The 22500-nt window shown below is 32.2% G+C and overlaps 1 protein-coding gene across 1 annotated transcript in view; it reads right to left on the minus strand.

Moving 5' to 3' along the window:
* The window catches only part of LOC137637909 (lachesin-like), a 39514-nt gene that overhangs the window by 8141 nt on the left and 8873 nt on the right, over positions 1–22500 (minus strand). The window contains exons 2-6 of the mRNA XM_068370022.1: positions 17336–17521; positions 11615–11807; positions 10224–10352; positions 7675–7803; positions 4855–5025 (exon numbers count right to left, since the gene is read on the minus strand). Coding sequence (XP_068226123.1) covers positions 4855–5025; positions 7675–7803; positions 10224–10352; positions 11615–11807; positions 17336–17449 — 736 coding nt within the window. The 5' untranslated portion in view covers positions 17450–17521. The remainder of the gene's footprint in view (positions 1–4854; positions 5026–7674; positions 7804–10223; positions 10353–11614; positions 11808–17335; positions 17522–22500) is intronic.

The raw sequence follows: 22500 nt of genomic DNA on the forward strand, positions 1-22500 counted from the left end.
AGGCTCGTGTCATATGCTGTAGCAAGGGCTACTAATAGCGGAATTTTATTGACTTGATGACTTTAATTTCTCTCTCTCTCTCTCTCTCTCTCTCTCTCTCTCTCTCTCTCTCTCTCTCTCTCTCTCTCTCTCTCTCTCTCTCTTACACTACGTAAACTCATCCATTGTTGGTACTGTTATCACCGGAGTACCATCGTTGTTCTCCCTATCAAGTCAAACTTTCCTGTCACAATTTATCAAGGGACCGGGCACTTTCCGGTAAAATGGATGTTTTTATATGTTAAAAATACGAGCGTCCTGCGGTTAACTAAAAGTGCCCAGTCAGTAATGTTTTTGAGAAAAAAATATTTCTGTTTTTCTGGCTGCATTCGTTTTGTTTCTAATCAAAATCTTCAGTTACCTTAATATCAGTTAGTATTTAATTTCGAAAGTGATAAGAAAATTGTAGTGGTATTGAGGCTTATTTGGATCGCTATAGAGAATAGTTAATTAGTGCTGTAGTATTCCATTATGATATGTGTATAGTTTTCCTTTGATATTTTGTGATCATTATTTTAAAAGTATATTCTACGTTAAAGTTACTTTGGTATTTTATACTCTATTTAGCTTTCCTCATAAAATTATTTGAAAAAAAATGCCACTTTTATATTTTCGATACATTTGGCGTAAATCCAACCAGTTTCGTCTGTCCAATATTCAGGTAAAGGGAACCCGTGGGTTTATTGATACATTATCATACATTATATCAGGGCAGATGATCATAAAAAAGTGATGGACCATGAATTCACAAAAGAGATATTTTATCACCGTCCAAGTAACGAAATTTAGTGAATGGATAATGTATCATCTTTTTCATAATTATAGTTTTTATTTTTTCACCTGATCGATTATTAATTAGTATCATATAATCTCTCGCGCATATCATTATATCATTTCAATAGGATTTGGTTTTGTATGTCATTTCAGATTCTTTTGGGTCAGAGCTACAGTATTTTGTTCGGTTCCTGTAGATACTCTTATTGTAGGCTGGCTCTGATACAGCAATATCCCGTGTCTGCTCTCGCTATTTAGTTCTACAGAATATTATGGTTCATGAAAATTTTTCCTTTTCTTTGTATTTGTAGATGGTTTCATCGACTGTCCTCTCACTTTAGTTCTACAGCATCTGAAGCTTTATATAATTCAATGCATTTTGGTGCAACAATATTTCTCTTCTTTTTGTGTGTATTTGTATATGGTTTCATCTCAGCAGTAAAGGTTGTTATGCTTTAGTTGATGCTTTTACCTGAGAGGACCTGGAAAAAAGTACAAGTTTCAAGAAAAAAATGTAAAAGATAGAGAAAACGTGTGCGCACACTACCTTAGTAGACGTGTGTATTATTTTCTATATACATCAGATTTTAAAGAAATAATCTAGGCATTTTTTTTATTCAAATATGGGAGAAATTATTAGCAATACTCTCGATGATTATGAAGTACATTTCTTAAGAGCTTAAATAGTTATGTTATGAATAGTAATAGTATCATTTATATTTAGTATTATTTTATAAGTTATTGTTATGTAGTTGCTCAGTCACATATATACATATACAATATATCACATACGTAAATGGAGGGTGATTTTTACTGAATACTACGACGCATAAAAATCTTATGTAATATAGAGCTGAATTAGTGACCTCATGTGAAGGGACCCACCATTCAGAAATTGAATTATAGCTTAGTAATAATGAGCTTTTTTAAAAAGTGTTTTTATTAAATGAAAAGGAACAATTTTAACAATATTCTACGAAATTGGGTAAATACAAAGTTCTTATATTACAATGATTCTTACGATCATTTTGGAACCGAATTTTTCTGGTGTTAATGTGACCAGAGATTGGATATTTAAAGGTTAGTTTGGCATAGAGGACACATCTCTCTGGAAGTTCAGCTACGACCGTCCTTAGGAAGGCTGATTAAAGTCAAGTTCCCATCGACGTTGCTGATATCAATGTTCTCTTCGACATCCCTGATATTTCAGATAATATTTCTTTGATTGTTCTTGAACTGTTCTTAGGAAGAGTAAGTTTTAATAATTGCCTAAGCTTAGGGTAATTTTAGAGAAAGTTTTAATAATTGCCTAAGCTTATGGCAATTTTACGTTTGACTTGCTTAAACTAAATGAGGTGTTTTAAGAACTCTGTAAGATCACTGTATAATCGTTGTATAGTCATGCTGTTGAACTACTCGGTAGCCTGAGCGTCAACGTAACTTTCTGTTATGAAATGAAGTGTTACTAAATCATTTAATAGAAACCAACTGTATAATTTAGACCCCGTGCTATGTCTGTAGCACCAAATAAGCGTCTTCCACATTTCTTTTATAGGAAACAATTCTAAACCCAAGGGGTTACTGCACTGTAATTGTTAAGTGGCCACTTTCCTCTTGGTAAGGGTAGATGAGACTCTTTAGCTATGGTAAGCAGCTCTTCTAGGAGAGGGACACTCCAAAATCAAACCATTGTTCTCTTGTCTTGGGTAGTGCCATAGCCTCTGCACCATGGTCTTCCGCTGTCATGGGTTGGAGTTCTCTTGCTTGAGGGTACACTCGGGCACACTATTCTATCATTTCTCTTCCTCTTGTTTTGTTAAAGTTCTTATAGTTTATATAGGATTAATTTATTTTAATGTTACTTTTCTTGAATTTTTTTTATTTTTCCTTGTTTCCTTTCCTTACTGGGCTATTTTCCCTGTTAGAGTCCCTGGGCTTATAGCATTCTGCTTTTCCAACTAGGGTTGTAGATGAGCAAATAATAATAATAATAATAATTGATTAACGGTAACTTTTTTAAATTTCTTAAGTAAAAGCGAGTTTGGATCGAGATGTATATTATTCGATTAAGTAATCTGTTAAGTGAAATTACAGCTTTTTAGCACTTTATATTCACAAAGTGATGAATTTCAGCTTGATATCAATTTATATGCACAAAGTGATGAATTATGTATTCTATTTTATTTTTTTTTGTAATAGATTCATATATTTGTAAGCCATCGGTATTATTTAATCTTTTGATTTTTTTTTGTATAACTGTTTCCGTCTAAAGTCTCTTTGTATCCAATAATTCCTCCTTATTTGGCCCAAAATACATTTAACATATAATTACCAAAATGAGGAAAAGGTAGCTGAAAATATGCTGACAGAAACACAACATACTTACACACATGAATACTGTATATATTTGTTTCATTTATTTCTTTTATAATTGCATGATTCTTATTCTATCTCTAAATTTTCGAAAGAATAATATTAATTACCCAGTACCAAAACTAAAGGTATTGATAAAGAACTAAGGTATGCTGAATATGAAGAAAATAATGATGTGAGCAATATACATTATAAGGAAATAGATACAAAAGCCATAAACTTCTATTACTCTTAAAACTAGTTAAGTTGATTTCTTCTTATTATTATTATAGAATGTTGAACGAAGAAATTGACTGTGGCTACTAGAAAATTATTGTAATCTCTTCTACTCCTTAGCGTTATGTTCTTGGCCTATTTTTTTTATTTTATTTTATTTACCCATATTTGGTTTGCTTTTGAAAACAAGCTTCTTGTAGTGGATCCTAGTCCTTTTTAGCATTCTTCTTGTTATGTGAGTGCAGAACAGTAACAAATAAATATATAGCAGAGATGTAGCTAAAATTAGGGCATGTTGCAATTTATGGCGAATGAAGTTATAAATAGATCCAATATTTTTGAGCCCCCTCCCAAGGTTATTTTCATTGGCTGTGTTGCTTTAATTAAATACAACCTGTTTAAAACATTTATACTTTTTTTTATTGCAAATTCGCTTTCGAAGTACTTATTCGGCATGTTTTTTCTTCAACTGCACAAAATTGATATATTGAAAGAGACTTTTAGGTTTTTAGACCTAACTATCATAAGTAAATGTTTGAGTACTGTTTATTCTACTCTTTTGAATAATGTTTTTCTGTCTGCTGTTCAGGAACTTCCTCATTTCAAGTTGGTGGATAAATATTTAAAATTGCTCAATTCCGTCGCAGATCTGATAACCGTTATTCAATTGGTTAATTGTTGGGCTTCATAAGATTTTCAAAACTGATAATTTGGATTCATATCTTTCCGGACGGACTATATTATCCACTGCATTGTACTATATGTTTTTAATTCTAGAATACATTCCATTATTTTAAGATGTTTAGTATCCTAGAAATATGGTTTCTGCTGTGACCAAATCGTGGAAACTAGAACTTCAGAAGTTCAAACTTGGTACAAAATCCTTTTTGTTGAGAAAGGTGATAAATGTCTCGTTTCACAATATATCTGTTTTTGTTGTATTTTATCTCGTTGCTATTTATTTTATGTCTTAAATTTTGATATTTCTCTAATAGATATTCTTTACTTCGTAAGTTTCTTATCTGTTGGGCTTGTAGTATTGTGATTTACCAACTACTACCACTACTACTACTACTACTACTACTACTACTACTACTACTAATTTTGTATACCTTTGTACTTGTAACCTAAGATATAACTTCAGTACTAAGGTCACTTTCATTGTGTTGTGACAACGCACTACCCGTGGGAAGGGGTAAAATAGAAGAGATAATATGATTTTGTTTAAGCACTTATAGTTTTGTAATTCTGCTCCGTTGTCGATATGCCTTCCTAGTGTCAAACACACACACACACACACACACAGAACATTGATTTATATGCAAGAATAATATTATTTTCGGTACCGTAATATTATTGTTGATATTCGTAACACGAACTATGTGTTTATGTTAGTCAAGTAATGTCTGTTGTGTATTCATTCCCCTCTCAATAATCCTAAAATGACCTCACCGTATAGCGTGATAGTTCCCTGCACCTCTCCCAGCGAATTTTTCGCTGTGCATTTGTAAGCCGTGAAGTCCTCTGGTTCGAGCGTTTTGATGGTCAGTTTCATGTTTAGGGTGTATTCGTTGATGATTAACTCCTCGTTGATGTACTTTCTGCTGTTGACAATCTGTGGACCTGTTGGAGGGGTCATCTTGGTATTAAATTAGATAATAGAGTGAAATAACAAAATGTTGATTTGTTGGATAAACTATCTTTTAATAATATTAAAAGCAAAACAAAAATTATTTATTAAATTAAAATGTTTTTCCTGTGGAATCTAGTTTGGTATTATGGAATATTTTATTTTGGCGTAGCTTGTTGGAGGAACAGGAGTTCGAGTCTCAAATGTTTTAGGCTTGGATGTATATTTTGAATATGTCCCCTGTTTAATTTTTTTCCTGGGGCATTTCTCGTGAGATCTTCTATTGGGCTTTTTCATTTTGTTTTTGTCTTTTTTATTTTAGTTCTATTAAAATAGATCATGCTTATCATATATATGTTGATATAATTACATATGAAAGTCCAGTTACGTTTCGTATATTATTTAACATTTATTCTAGAATAGGCAATATTTTGGATTGTGCAATGTAATTATGGTAGTACCTTATATACTTTAGAATAAATTTTCAAGTTTGAACAATGAGCAGTGAAATATTCTAGATTACTTTCCATTATATTATTATAAATTGAAGAATAAAATTGAGAGTACTTAAACAATATTTAAAAGCAAAAGATAAAAGAAAAACTACCTCGAAATTGGTATACACTGTTTGCAGTAATTTGAAAATATTAAGAGGAAAACAAAAATTAACAAGGGATGGAATAATGCAGAAAATAATACAGAAAGTAAAGGTTACTTAAAATTAGCGAACGCAAAACCAATGTCAAAAAAAGTATAAAAATTTAGAAATTTAGGAAAATGGAAAACCAGGGTAGTTAGAAATGTATCAAAAAAGAAGGACAAGCAAAACAATTGTGAGACTATTAAAGCAGTGGAGGTAAGATGGAATTGATAATAGTAATAGGAAAACAATAATTACTATACTCTATTTTTTATAGCGGTGCATATTTGCACTTGACTCACAGGGGTGCCCTTTTAGCTCGGAAAGGTTCCTGATACCTGATTGGTCGGAAGTATTTTTGTCCGAACACCTTCATTGTTCTCGAATGATTACCAAGTAATATGAATCGAAACTTATTTATTAACCTATGTTTCTCCATTATATATATGTTTTGTCAATAAACAATGTGAAAGAATAAATATATTATAAAGAATCGTCTTGGTAAGTCTAAATTTAATAACACAATCCGCCGAAGTCAACGACAGCAGCTGGTTTTCGGATGCACGCTTTGTAATTTTGTAATTTTTCACATATTTTAACACAAATTGGGATAGATTACACTCTGCATAAGTTAAACATGTTATTATAAACTTTCTTTGAATACCAGAACTTACCAAACACAAGGAATTAATAAAACCCAATATTTGTGAAAACTTATGGGGAGGTAAAAGAACAGCCTCTAGCGGCCTGGCGGAAAAAACGATCCCTTCTGACTCGTAGATACAGTTTGTTTTTTTCTTTCGTAATATAGTTCGGCCTATTCCTTTCAGTTTAGATAGTCTTAAATTGTTTCTCTTCGTATTATTTTGCTTAGTATTTTCCCACATTCCTGTTCCTCACCGAATATCTATCTATTTTCCCCGATATCCCTTCTTTCATATATGGGATATCCGCACTACGATTCCTTATTTCCTATCTTCTGTCGAAAGTGATGGCTTGAAGGGAAGCGCGTGCTAGTCTCATTAAAATAGTGTAGAGGCGGGAATAAAAAAATACTATGCTTAAATAGGTTATACTTGTTACACAGCATAAAATTTATGTTGTTATTATTATTTACATACTTACTGACGTAAGGTGCAAAGCATAGGAATCGTAGTGCGGATATCACATAGGCCTATATGAAAGAAGGGATATCGGGGAAAATAGATAGATATTCGGTGAGGAACAGGAATGTGGGAAAATACTAAGCAAAATAATACGAAAAGAAACAATGTAAGACTATTTAAACTGAAAGGAATAGGCCGAACTATATTACGAAAGAAAAAAACAAACTGCGTCTACAACTCAGAAGGGATCGTTTTTCTGCCTGGCCGCTAGAGGCTGTTCTTTCACCTCCCCATAAGTTTTCACAAATATCGGGTTTTATTAATTCCATGTTTTTGGTAAGTTCTGGTATTCAAAGAAAGTTTATAATAACATGTTTAACTTATGCTGAATGTAATCTATTCCAATTTGCGTTAAAATATGTGAAAAATTACAAAATTACAAAGCGTGCATCCGAAAACCAGCTGCTGTCGTTGACTTCGGCGGATTGTGTTATTAAATCTAGACTTACCAAGACGATTCTTTATAATATATTTATTCTTTCACATTGTTTATTGACAAAACATATATATGATGGAGAAATATAGGTTGATAAATAAGTTTCGATTCACATTACTTGGTAATCATTCGAGAACAAAGAAGGTGTTCGGACAAAAATACTTCCGACCAATCAGGTATCAGGAACATTTCCGAGCTAAAAGGGCACCCCTGTGAGTCAAGTGCAAATATGCACCGCTATAAAAAATAGACTATAGGTAAAGGACTCGCTACCAGAAGCTTCAGCGAAAAATGTGGGAAAAGAGACTTATTTACATTCATAAACTATAAGTATCTGAATAAGAAGAAAAATAAAATATCGTCCTCTATTACGATGGTCATCAAAAAATAAATACGCTACCTGTGTTGTTCTGCATTTTACTCCAGTAATTAATAGACTTTGGACTGGCCTCGACTTCGCACTCTAGAGTGACGTTGGTTCCCACAGGTGCGCCAACTAGCTGGTCTCGGATGCGGATAAGGGGATGAACTGCAATATATAAGTGTTGTCAGTATTATTAAATAGAGTACGTGGCCTGTCAAATAGGACAGCTAAATATTTAGGTATGCATACACGCGCACGCATCCCCCTCTCACCGGGGTATGACTACTCCCTCTATAACTTACCCCAGGGACGGGGAGACCTGTGCGTTACTGGATATATATATATATATATATATGTATATATATATATATATATATATTTATATATATACATATACATATATATATATATAATATATATATATATATATATATATATATATATATATATATATATATATATATATATATATATATATATCAGTCACTCACAGCTCTCCCTGTCCCTGGGGTAAGTCATAGAGGCCTCTATGACTTACCCCAGGGACAGGGAGAGCTGTGAGTGACTGGATATATATATATATATATATATATATATATATATATATATATATATATATATATATTTATATATATATATCCACACATATATATAAATATATATATATATATATATATATATATATATATGTATATATATATATGTAAATTATCTATATATATGTATATATATACTGTATATATACACACATAATATATATATATATATTATATATATATTATACATATATATATATTTATATATATATATATATATACATATATATATATATATATATATATATATATATATATATATATATATAATATAGCCAGACATTTGCTCTTCATTATATAGGGGTATGTACAAGCATTCTCTTCGCCATTATGTAATTATGCATGGCATAGAAGAGAATAAATAGAATATAATTCCAATGGGATTGTCCAAGAGAGGAGTGTTGTAAATGAAAAGCGAAAATGAGTAAAGAAAGGTTTAAAAAGTTATAACGGTAAATGTGAAACGGGGTTACATAGTTAAATATGAATGGAATTGGCCGCAGACTTGTAACTTTTTGATAATTTAGACATGTAAGTTCTGTTATTTTTCTAATTCTTATCATTAACTTTAATTTTATATTTTATTTAGTTTGGACTAGCATATTAAAGATTATTGTATACCTGAACCTATTTATATACCACGCCTCACGTGTAATTGGTAAGTTACTTATACTGAAGGTAAAATTAAAGATATCTTGTCCAGGTGAATAATTGATCAGATTTTTTGGACAATTTGGGTTACGATTTTTTTTCAATATGCAATTAAATAAAACTATATATATATATATATATATATATATATATATATATATATATATATGTATATATATATATATACATATATATATATATATATATATATATATATATATATATATATATGTATATATATATATATATATATATATATATATATATATATATATATATACGCGGTGCTGGGTATTTTGCCTAGTAGTTTGAACTGGTCTTTGTGTTAAAAGAATATTCTAATGACAAGGGGCATTCAGATATCCGTATTGATTTGCTTGTAGGATGCAAGTTTAAAGGTCTAGTTAAGCCATGAATGTTGGATTCTTAGTACCAAGTTTCGCGTATGTGCGTCGATAAACATGGGGGGGGGGTAATTAGTGTTTGGTACAAATCAATAGATAGCGTTACCTTTTATTTGCAGTAGATAGATCAACATTTGTTTTATCTTCCTCGCTTAAAAGATGTATAGTTATCGTTAATGATAGTGACTTTAGAAACCTAGCGAAGCCAATGTATATTAGTTTATTTGTTTCTTTCACTCCATTAGAGTCGTTTACTGTTATACTATGTAAAGACGAGAGTTTTTAGCATATGTTTCGTCATGTCTACCCATATTATAACTCGTTGCATACTTTCATCTCTTGTTTGATTTTGATTGAAATGTCAATGTAATTAAACGCCATATTTTTTTTCTTTTACTTCTAAAGACTATTATAAGGCTAAGATAATAGTAGCTCTGTAAATGCTTGTAGTTTTCAAAAACATTTATAAAGGCAAGATATGAGAAATATATATAATGTATATATATATATATATATATATATATATATATATATATATATATATAGTGTATGTATAGTGTATATTTACAATATATATATATTTATATATTTATATATATATATATATATATATATATATATAGTATATATATATATATATATATATATATATATACATATATATATATGTATGTATATATATATAGATATATATATATATATATATATATATATATATATATATATATGTACATATATATATATATATATATATATATATATATATATATATATATTTATATTTATTGAAATTTGAGGCCTTTGTTCTGCAGTGGAGAAGCAATGGCTGATTACGATAATGAGAATTATATATATTTATGAAAAGTTACCCCTCGTTCAAATGATTTCCTAAGCGTAATACATACTTTTACAGAGAGTAATTGAGACAACTTACAGTGCACTTGCACTACCATGCGTTTGCTAACAGCTGGTGGAATATCATTGCTAGCAATGCAGAGGTAGGCTCCCATGTCATCCCTGGCCACTTTGTCCATCAACAGTTCGGGGCCCTCCCACAAAACCACTGGAAAAAAAATAATAGGTTGGAAAGTTTTGTTAAACAGATTTGTGTGTATTCCCTAATTACTGTTTTAATAAGGAAGTCTTCCTTTAGGCTTTTATCTATTAGCAAATCTGGAAAAATAAGGTTGATAAAGTTCAATGACCCAGGGTAGTTAGGAAAAGTAACTGTATAACATGAATATGAAATATAATTATTGTATATTATAGCTTCCCAATTCTCCTGGATTTACACCATGGAAGCTTCTATCAGCAATAAGAAAATATGTAATTTTTATATGTTTACGGTTAAATAGCTACACACTTCCAAACTTTGTTGAAGTATATATAAAGTTTTTGGAACTAATGAAATATATTAGTAAGTGGAATGCCTTGAGCTGTCATCGTATAAGCATATTGTAAATTTTAGGATTACTTGGGAAGAGAAAAATGTAAAACCATTGTAAGGTAGATAAATCTCATAAATTATTATTAAAGCTATATATATATATATATATATATATATATATATATATATATATATATATATATATATATATATACTGTACAAGTTACCTCGAAGTGAGATATACATACGCAGTCTTATAAAAATTATTGAAGAATTATTTTATGATATTTTAATCAGAAAAGCTTGTTAAGACTATGACGGATCATCGTCTTTAAAATGACCTATATATCTGTAACTAGTTTTTATACATCTAAGGTGAATAGTTTTTATGATGGCGTAATCATATAGTTTTGACGTAATCCTGTCCACAGACAGACACACAGACAAAGAAATAAATAAACCGACTCGATTTTATAACCACCTTAGCGGAGGTAACTAAGAAAATACATCTCTTCCTGTGGAAATTCAAGCTGAATTGCATTGAATTTTCTTTGTATTGTCCTTATCATTTTGTCTTCATGGTGTTAACTAATTTGATAGGTTTTAGTGGTGCATCTAATTCCTCAAGATCATATGCCCTAAATTTATACGTTATATTATCTTTTGAGTGCAGTGAATTATAAATGATAAAATTCTCCAAGGAAATTATATACGAATTTAAATCAAGATCTTTTGGTCAAGCTTAACAAATTAAAATACAGTACTGATTAGAATGATTAGCATCTGTGCATTTTTTGTCTCCTACAAGTCCTCAAAATTTCATACAAGTAAATCTATATTGAATTCAATTGTGTATCTTTATGACTTGCTTCTATACTGATGAAGCAAGACATAGATATATCTTTTGCAAATATCTGGTAAATTATGACAAGTGTTACCTTCATTTTTTGGTTGATTGGGTGGTCTCAGAACAATAGCCTTTCCGTTCTCCCTCCTCCACTCGATGCGCGGTTCCGGGAAGCCCTTGGCTTTGCAGAAGAGCTTCACTGTGCTGCCCTCCGGCACCATCACGTCTCCGGTCGTGTCTTTCTCCTCGATGTCCGGCGGTATGACGACGTTGAGGTATCCAACCTATGGGTCGTGGGGCATTATTACTATTGTGTATTAATCAGATTTTAATTGATATTTATTGGAAAAAAAATGTGAAAGCTATCGTGCTCTTTCTCTATAGAAAGTCTTGTGTATTGAAACATTTCAACAGCTGACAGTCAAGTTGAATTTAATTTAAATACTCAAATCTGTTTGGAAATTAGGACTGCAGTTCTTCAATCTGTCCAAGTTGGGATGTTTGATCATGACTTGGTTTCATTATTAAGACTGAGGAGTGTATCCGTAATGTATATTACTCTCGTAATACATATATTGAATATTTAGAGGATTGAAATGGTATTTCGAGTGATCTTCTGTAATTAAATTAGTCACAATTATATATAGAGATTGGGCCTATTGTACTTTTCACTGGAAATCTGGTCAAAATAATAGATAGATGTATTCCTTCTCGTGTGTTAGAATCCCGAATCAAGAACAAACCCTTGTTCAATGATGATTGCTGACATTAATATTTGGAGAAACTGAAAGCTTTTCATCTTTGGAATAGTAATAAATTAGGATTGATTTGTAATGAATATACCCTACTAAGAGCTTTTTCCCAGAGAGTATGTTTTAAGTGAAAAGGAATACAGTTTGACCGTAAAAGAAACCCTTTCAGGTACAGCCCAGAAATATAAAAAAAAAAAAAAGGGGGTGGGGGGGCTGCTACTACTATCCTCAAATCATAACCTTTTGATGTCTACTTAACAGTTCCTTCTTGTTTATACAGTGGCAGAGAGCACTATCAGTCACTGTCTAAAGTCAATCATTTTGGTTGAAATATTTGACAGTTTTTAGAGTTGTTAGAAATTCGATCTTTATTTTTTCTTTTCGAAACTAAACTAAACGTTTAGCTTTTCAGTCCCGTGATTACGGAGGCGTAGAACCAAAATGTATTTGAATTTAAATTTCTTTACAAAGACAGTCGATTTCTTAGTTCCTAAGTTGTCGATTAATATTTGCAAGGTAGCAAGAAGAGATTCCTATTGCACTTGCTGGAGAATTGGTATTGTTACTCTATTAGGTAAACGTGTTTGTAATAGCCGTAGTCCTGCTGATTACTGCCCGGTTTCCATAACTTCATATCTAGAGTTTCTGAATATTTTTTGGCAAAAGTAAGTTGAAGGTGATCAACTGCTCCATGTTTTAGTTCGATGTTTTTGAAATTACTGCACACAAATCTATTGATTGTGATCAAGAGGTTCGTAAGGTTGTCCTTTGTTTTAACGCTGCCATTGGCCGTGTTTATCCTAAGGCCCTTATTTTCGAAGTTAAACTGGCGAAACATTTCAAAACATCATTATGGAATTGGATTGCAAAAGTAGCTGTTGATGGTCGCCCTAATGATTGTAGGGATATAATATCTTGTGCTGCATATACAGATGGTGCTGCGCTTTTTGTACCTATTTCATCTCAATGTAGACCTTTGTTTGCCGAGTCCCTTAATGGAGATACAGTCAAAATTAGTGCATGGTGGTGTTTATGGGGGAGGCAGTTGAGACCTAACAAAACTCAAAGTAATGTACAATTGCAAGTAGGCCAAGAACAGTTGGTTCTTAACATCCAGATCACTTAATTGACAATATCTATTTAACATTTCTTAACATCCAGATCACTTAAATTGACAATATCTATTTAACAACATGAATTCTCATAGCTTTGGTTCATTTTTGAATAACAAATCTGGTCTGTTTCTTCTTAAGTTCACCAAATTTGGCAGGTAGAGAAAGTTAAATTTTTATGATAATCAAGCTATCCTGAAGAAATATTTTAATTCTTTCATTCCACCATATTTTGAATATTGATCTCCGTTCTGGCCTTCAACTGTTGACTCTCATCTTAATATGTTGGACATAAACTTGCGGTTTATGACATTTCTTATTCCTGATTAAGATATTGATCTCTAGTACGTAAGTTAAGTTCGTTTTTTGTGCAAGTTGCGTAAGATTTTTCATAATTCTGATCATCCTTTGCATCCAGTTCTTTCCAGACAGTATCATCCCGTGCTTAGTATGAGGTATTGTGGAACGATCATCTTAATCTATCAGTTCAATGGGTGGAACTTCATAAGCTCAAACTTAATAAAAATGCTCTTTTGCTGATCATGTTGGCATAAGTGTCCTTTCATAGTTTATATATGTATATGATTTGATATCAACGTAGTTATTGGCCTTAATATATATATATATATATATATATATATATATATATATATATATATATATATATATTCACAAAGGTAGTTTTTATGTAATGTTTTATTTTTCTAGTGAAATAATTTGTTTATATGTATGAATCATAAAATTGTATTGATTTATATATGTTATATATATGTGTGTATATATATAAATATATATATATATATATATATATATATATATATATATATATATATATATATATGTGTGTGTGTGTGTGTGTGTGTGTGTGTTTTGATAAGTATGTTATTGGTTGAAATTATTGGAAGACAGTTACGAACATTCATACCGACAGGAAGACCACAACTATAGTCCATTTCTTTTATCGAGGCATATTTGCACCGACTCGCAGGGGTGCCCTTTTAGCTCGGAAAATTTCCTAATAGCTGATTGGTTGGAAGTATTTTTGTCCGAATGCCATCATTGTTTTCCAATGATCACCAAGTAATGTGAATCAAAACTTATTTACTAATCTAAATTTCTCCCTTAGATATAGGTTTTGTCCATAAATAATGTTAAATAAATGAATATATTATAAAGTATCGTGAAGGTAAATCTAAATTTAATAACAACACCTGCCGAAGTCAACGACAGGAGCTTGTTTTCGGATGCACGCTGCATAATTTTGTTACTTTTCACATATTTCAACACAAATTGAGACAAATTACACTAAGAATGAAGAAAAACATGTTATTATAAATTTACTTTGAATACCAGAATCTACTAAAAACGTGGAATTGATAAAATTAACTCATGGTGAAAATAGCGGTTCGGTTAAAGCAAGACTTGCATAGAGTGGGTCCTGGATAAAACGACTATTCTACTGGCAAACACCAAAGAGGGAATAGAAGGGAGATTGTAACTCGGCGGTGAAATTATGAATTCGTTTAATTGTGATTTTTATGCAATTTATGCAACGCTACAGTATCCTCAACCGAAAATATTGCTATCAATAAAATCTAAAACGTTACGGAAAAGATAACAAACCCTTTCTATACGGACTTCCATCATAGGCCTATGATGTAAGTCGTATAAAAAGGGATAAGAGAGAGACGTCAGTCGAGATGTTCTAACACACACATTATACACATATGCATGCGTATGTGACATCACTGATTTATTTAACATGTGTACAAGCTATATATTTTACACAATACACTAGAATCTAAACTTTTATGAAATAATAGAAAATCCTTTCTATACACACTCATTGTACATCATAAACCTATGACGTAAGTCCGTATAGAAAGTGGTATTTTCTTTTTTAAGGTTTAGATTTTATTAATGGCAAAATTTTCGGTTTGAGGATACTGTAGCGTTGCATAAATTGCATAAAAATCACAATTAAACGAATTCATGTATAATCGAGTAAGTGTATAAGAAACTGACCAATTTGGCTCGAGTTATTTGAATACAATCTCAAAGTGCGTTTGTATAAAATGTATTACAAATGAATGTGGGTTATTTTAAGCATTTCAAAGTCACAAAGTTTTCTTAAATATATTAATTATATATTATTTGGTTATTGGAAAAGTGTCAAAAGATTGTGTATCGCACATACAAGTACTTTTTGTGTAGTTCAACAGTTTAATAGCATAATAGCCACAATATTGAAAGAGTATATATAACAGTTCAACAGATTGTGCATTTAAGAGTGAATATAATTTCAGCTTATAAATAATTCACGATAACTACTTTATATATATATATATATATATATATATATATATATATATATATATATATATATATATATATATATATATTCACAAATATATACAGTATATAACTCTATGTATATATGTATAATTAGCTGTCGGAAACTTTTAAATTCATTTGTTTGTGCACACAGTATATTATATGTATATGATATATTTTTATAAATACTACATAAAGTATATATTTCTACCTCACTATGGTATTGAACCTTAGGTAGATATCAATTACGGCACCAGAAGCCCTAAGAAGTGTGAACCTGATTGCGAACTACATTTCAGGATTTACCTGGTGAAGCATATGTCTTTGCATACCAAAAAGTTAACTAGCTTCCAACCCCACCAAGTGAACGAAATGATAGAATGTAAGAGAGAGGTTCCACTAGGTTAATCCTGTATTGCAGTTAGCATATGTGATCTTATTTCTTTCAGGGCCTCTGGTGGCTTATTTGATATCAGTTAGTAGAAGAGACAGGGTTCGATCTACTTTTGAGGTAGTAGCTTAAGTCTATTGAATGCGATTGATTTTGTTATACACACACACACACACATATATATATATATATATATATATATATATATATATATATATATATATATTATATATATATTTTATATATTATGTATATTATATATAATATATTTACATATATAGATATATATATATATATATATATATATATATATATATATGTGTGTGTGTGTGTGTATAAAATTTCGTTTACATATGTTTGTATAAATATATAACTAAGCTTGCAGCACTACTGAGTTTCAAGAACTTATGGAAAGATTTGTTGACTTTTATGCGTAACGATCTTGACGTACTACTGTTTCCACTTCCAATAAGTACTAATCACTTAATGAGTTGATTGCCTCCACAGTACAAGATCTCTTGTCCTAAAGTAGATTACACTGATCCTTTTAAGAATGTCAAACCCAACAAATAACCTCTTTAGAAGGACGATATTCTTGTGTGTATTTCAATTTGTTAATTTTATGGCCTTTTTTTAGACGGAAGAATTTTCAATTTCAATTCTACAATAATTTTTAACAATTATTAAGAGGGTTAGACCCCTTTGTCCCACTTATCCTCTGTAATTAATGGAAAAAAAGTTAAATTTTTAATGGAATGGTGTTCCATTTATTTTCATGCAAATAACGGAATTTGTTAAAAAACAGGGAAAATAATCATTTCCTCCACCATAAAGGCAAATTTCCTCTTATTATAGTTAATGAACAGAAATAATAAAAAAGCCAGGAAATCCTTATGTTCTTTTACTTTACTTTGGCTCCTTCCTTTCTTTAGACTTAGTCTAACCTCCCGAATTTTCTTTAGTTACATCTCTTTGCTAATTGGCATTCCTGGCTCCAGCACCTAATCGTCTGGTCTAATTTCATATAGTCAGGTAACGTCGCATTTATTGTCGCATTTGCTGGTATTTAAACTGATTGAAATCTGAAATGTCGCCATGAAGCATTGCTGTTCCTGCACTCTCCCTTCTCTCCTGCTGTCATGCATCTTTTTAACTTGTCGTAATGCAACTGAATGGCCTCCCTGGCCCAGGTCCCTTAAACCTAAATCGTGTGTATTACCCACCTGCATTTTCATAGGGTCTGTGTTGATCTGGCACATGTACTCCCCGGAGTCGTTACGTTTGACGTCTTTAATCTTGAGTTCCCAGGTCTTGTGGTCGGAGTGGATGACGTTCATCCGGTTGTTGTGGGTGATGACTCGGTTGTGGATGGCCAGGATGGCTTTGGTGTCGGCCTTGATCCATGCGACCTGTGTGTGGGCGGGATGGAGGTTAGAGGGACCGAGAGATGTCCTCTGATGGGCGTGATGAGGGTGGAGAAAGTGAGAAATAGATTAAGGGAGAGATAGGGATAGAAAGAGACAGAGAAAGATAAAGGGAAAGAGGACATGATGGTGTTTTGGGTGAAGATGAGAATATTGGAAAAGTAAAAAAAAAAAAAAATGCAATAAGGTCTAACTGAAATAACGCAAGCAATAATAAATTGCAGAAAAAATAAAATTTATCCTTGAACACATAAAGATCTGCTGTTCAAACCAAGCTAGAATTTTTATAATAAAAGGAAATTATAGTTTACTTTATAGTTGATATAAGGTTCTTATTTACAACATATGCTAGTTTTTATGATATTAACCTTGAGTAAAAAGCAGTGAAAACCAAACTGAAAAGCATAAAATATGTGAGACAAAACCAGTTGTAGTTTTTTTTAATATTTTTAATTTAATGTGTTGATGTGCATGTTGTAGGCAAAGAGTCTGGCATTGTTTATCGTTGTCTGATGTACGTTAATAATATATGGAGGAATCTCTCACTTCGATTTTTAAAGGAAATTTTTAGAGTTTACAATTCGAGGTCTGTCTCGAACATACAATAAATGATGATGGTTTGCTATTTTAAGCTAATTGAGTACCCATCTCTCCTTCTCTATATCCTATATTTATTTTGTGTGTGTGTGTGTGTGTTACCATCTGATTTTACCCCTCTGGGCGTTTCATTTCATCTGTCTGGATTTATCCTAGCTGCGTTCTTAACTACTCGACTAACACCCGGGTTCTTAATTTACTACTTGAGTCAAAAGAACCATAATGTACGTTAAGAAACTAACCCAACCATCCGTTGTCATAATCTCAGAGAGTCAAACACGGGCCACACTGATTGTGAACTGAGCGCGCTTGCCCTTGAACTGTTTTTTTGTATATATTACCCAGCCCTTCCGGCCAGACACGGGTTCTTTCACATCTGCAGCCCACACTTCGCGTTGCACCACGATGCCAATTGAGAGAGAGAGAGAGAGAGAGAGAGAGAGAGAGAGAGAGAGAGAGAGAGAGAGAGAGGCATCCGTAACGGACGATAGGAAATCCATTTGGTCTAGTAGATATAAAAGGTTAGAGGAAGTGATTGGGGCCAGCGATTACGCGAAGTGTGTAGAGCCAAGATAAGGGGAAATGCTCGGCAGAAGCACCGGCACTAAATATGAGATTGGCCGCTTAGGAACTGGCCATCTTGGTGACCAACGCTGCCCTGCCCTGGGGCTTTGTGTTATTTAAAAACTGGCCGGCCATTTCTGTGCGTGTTATCTCTCTGACCGAATCTCCTCTGAGGTCTGCACTTTTTTTTATATATATATATATTTTCAATATTAAGCTCTTTTACTAAATTGACTGAGGATAGATTTAGAGAGAAGGATGACCAACAGTTTAATATTTTTTTTTACTCTGAATTGAGGATTAACCTATTTCAGAAAACTTCCAGAATAGCGCCGCATTAAACCTTCTCTCTCTCTCTCTCTCTCTCTCTCTCTCTCTCTCTCTCTCTCTCTCTCTCTCTCTCTCTCTCTCTCTCTCTCTCTCTCATACACACACACACACACACACATTTAGCACAATTCATAAATTTCTCTCACGTACTATCAAAGGTAAGATATTGAGACTTTTCAGTTCCAGTTGATTTTGCACTTAATTCATCCATCTCTTCACAGTTCCTCTTTTTTTCGAGTGGTTCCTCCTGTTGCCTTTAAACACCTTTGATGTTTACTCTTTTTACTTCCAATCTTTCCACATGGACTATTATATTATAACACAATGGAAATATCTTCACAATCAGTCAGTGAACATTGCCATTTTTTTACCGGTCTTACTAAGTTACTTATCACACGCTCAATCATTCCTACCCCGCATATACTAAACAATTAATTCTTAACAACCTCAGCTTCTTTATTATTTTTTTCCCATTCCCAGATTTCATCCTTTATACATTCCAACCTAGGATTCCAAATTATGTTTGCGTACTCTTCCTTCATTCAACTATTTGATGATTAATGTCTTTTTTCACTCTTTCGTCATCTATACTTTTACTCCCAAACCCAAATCTTTAGCATTCCCTCACATTCCATATAGAATTATTTTCTATATTGCTCGGACGTCCTTTTGTCATCATCGTCTTACGCCACCTTCTCTGGCAGGGTTTTTGTCTTTACAAACACTAGAATAATCTTTCTATGCTATTTTTTTTTTAATGAGGCGCATTCGCACTGACTCGCAGCGGTGCCCTTTTAGCTCGGAAAAAGTTTCCTGCTACCTGATAGGTTAGAATTATCATGTCCAACCAATCAGCGAGCAGGAAACGTTTCCGAGCTAAAAGGGCACCCCTGCGAGTCAGTGCAAATCTGCCTCGCTAAAAAGGATTGACTATAGGTTCTTCAATTTGTCTTCATTAACCCCAATCCAGACCAGCAAATCTATTCCTGATATGTGTTCTTGGGTCCTGAAACTTTGCATCTACCTCTATTGATATTTCTTTTGAACGTTGATTTCAAAACAGCCGTTTTATTGTCCCAGATGTAAATCCCATGCTAATTGTTATTACTATTTGATTATGTTTGTTTTATGTAGATTTTAGTGTTATTTATGAAGGTTTGATGTCTGCCGATAGATTCGTTTCCTGTTTTGGTGGAGTTAGGTTATGAACATATTTTGATCATATAATCCTGTGGCTTTAAAATAAAATTTATTAGTGCAGTGATGAAATCAAACATACAAATTATTCATAAATAACTTAGAAAATGAAATTAGATGAAAAACCATTGGTGATAAATACAATAATGATAATGGATGATTTTATGTATGGTTCAACTGACATGGCTTTGCTTAGAGAGAGAGAGAGAGAGAGAGAGAGAGAGAGAGAGAGAGAGAGAGAGAGAGAGAGAGAGAGAGAGTTAAGTCAATAAGGATGAATAGTGCAAAATACTAGGCCTACAGAAATATCAAACGTTTACTACTAAGAAATGATAGGAGGAATATTAGCGAGAAAGACTGTACATGGGGGGGGGGGGGAGGAAGTAAAACAGGTAAGGTGATTACATACTTCATTTATCTCTCTCTCTCTCTCCTCTCTCTCTCTCTCTCTCTCTCTCTCTCTCTCTCTCTCTCTCAAACTGATAACTGGGTTGTTGGGAAATGCAAGGTAAAGAGATTGATCGGTACACTCTCTCTCTCTCTCTCTCTCTCTCTCTCTCTCTCTCTCTCTCTCTCTCTCTCTCTCTCATACGCACACACAGCAGTAGAAGCTCTTAGTAGACCGATCACATAGCAAGGCTAGATATCTTGAAGGTTATGGGTTTTTTGGGGGATAAAGAAAATAAAACAAGGACATAAAAACTGGGAGTAGTAATTATAGAAAAAAGTACTATATAATATACAATAAAATACACACAGACAATAAGTAAGTGTTCATATATACACGTGTAAAGGGGGCGGAGGGGGAAGTGTCATCCCCCACTACCGATGTATATGAAGATGCTTGTGATATATCACATAATTTTATCTGGTTTCACTAGGGAAAATGGATTAAAACACTCAGACAAGATAAGAAATTCTATAATACATGAATGACACAGGAATAATAATAATAATAATAATAGTAATGATAATTAATAAAATATATATAAGATGTGAAGTATAATATAAACACGGGTTTACAGAGACGATTATCAAAAGCTGCCGCGACGAGTATTGGCGGCTTCTTGCGCGGGGTAGGGGAGGGAAGGGGGTCTTTTGGGGGCGTGGAGGGGGAATGGCGAGGGGATAAGATAGTTGGGTTTGGTCGGTATTATTAAGTGATAGAAAATTATTCAAGTGAGAAGAACTCTGGGTGGGTAGTGGCATGTTATTTGTGCATGATCCACGTGAATGGTTGTGCTAAAGGGTTGCTTTTTTTTTTTTTTTTTTTCAAAATGTGACATAAAATGTAATGAGTGGAATGTTTTTCTGGTGGAAAAAATCGTGTTGCACTAAGTCGAGGATAAGCATTATAAGATTAACCCTTTTATTGCTATTGGTGAATTCAACAAAACGTCTGATGTAGCAAAAATTTTCAAGACCACGCAAACCCTATCTCTTGGATATTTCTTGGAAAACCCTCAATTAAGACCTTTTTCCAATGAATACCAAATTTCTATTGTTTGGGTGATTTTGAAAGTTTCCTTTCATAAATTTGGACTAGTTCACCAATGGCAGTGAAAAGGTTAATGTAGAAGATGGTCTGTTTCTTATAAGTGTATACATTTGATTCAGTCTTGTAATTTCGACCCAAGATCTGTTTCATCATAGATGAAAGCCGTTTACTTGTTTAAATGACCTTCTAATGAAGTAATGATCTTATCCATAGTACTTTTCATATCTGATTTTATTCAGAGATATGGTGATTTTTAAGGAAAGATTGTGGAGGCGAAGATGATATATTGAAGTTAAGCTCATTTTTTTTTCAAATATGACAAAAAGCTTTGGGTAAATGATACATGGAATAAAAGTAAGACCTTGAATCTTAGCTGGATTATTTTGATTCAAGTTGTTATTTTGAAGTTCTTCGTTTATTAATACACAATCTTTTGATAAATAAGGTGATTGGTCCTCTCAATTTATTTGGTATCCTTGTGCTGGTGATGCTGTGAATATTTAGAAGAAAATTTAAACTTGAGAGTTGTCTTGCTATAATGAATTCATTAGTGCCATCGATAAGATTTACTACAGGGATAGAAAAAATAACGATGTGGATTTTAGACGTTGGGAATAAATGTACATTTTCCATATATATATATATATATATATATATATATATATATATATATATATATATAATATAGACATATATATATATATAATATAGATATATATATATATAATATAGATATATATATATGTATATATATATATATGTATATATATATATATAT

The sequence above is a fragment of the Palaemon carinicauda genome, chromosome 3 (genome assembly GCF_036898095.1).
Source record: "Palaemon carinicauda isolate YSFRI2023 chromosome 3, ASM3689809v2, whole genome shotgun sequence".
Classification (NCBI taxonomy): domain Eukaryota; kingdom Metazoa; phylum Arthropoda; class Malacostraca; order Decapoda; family Palaemonidae; genus Palaemon; species Palaemon carinicauda.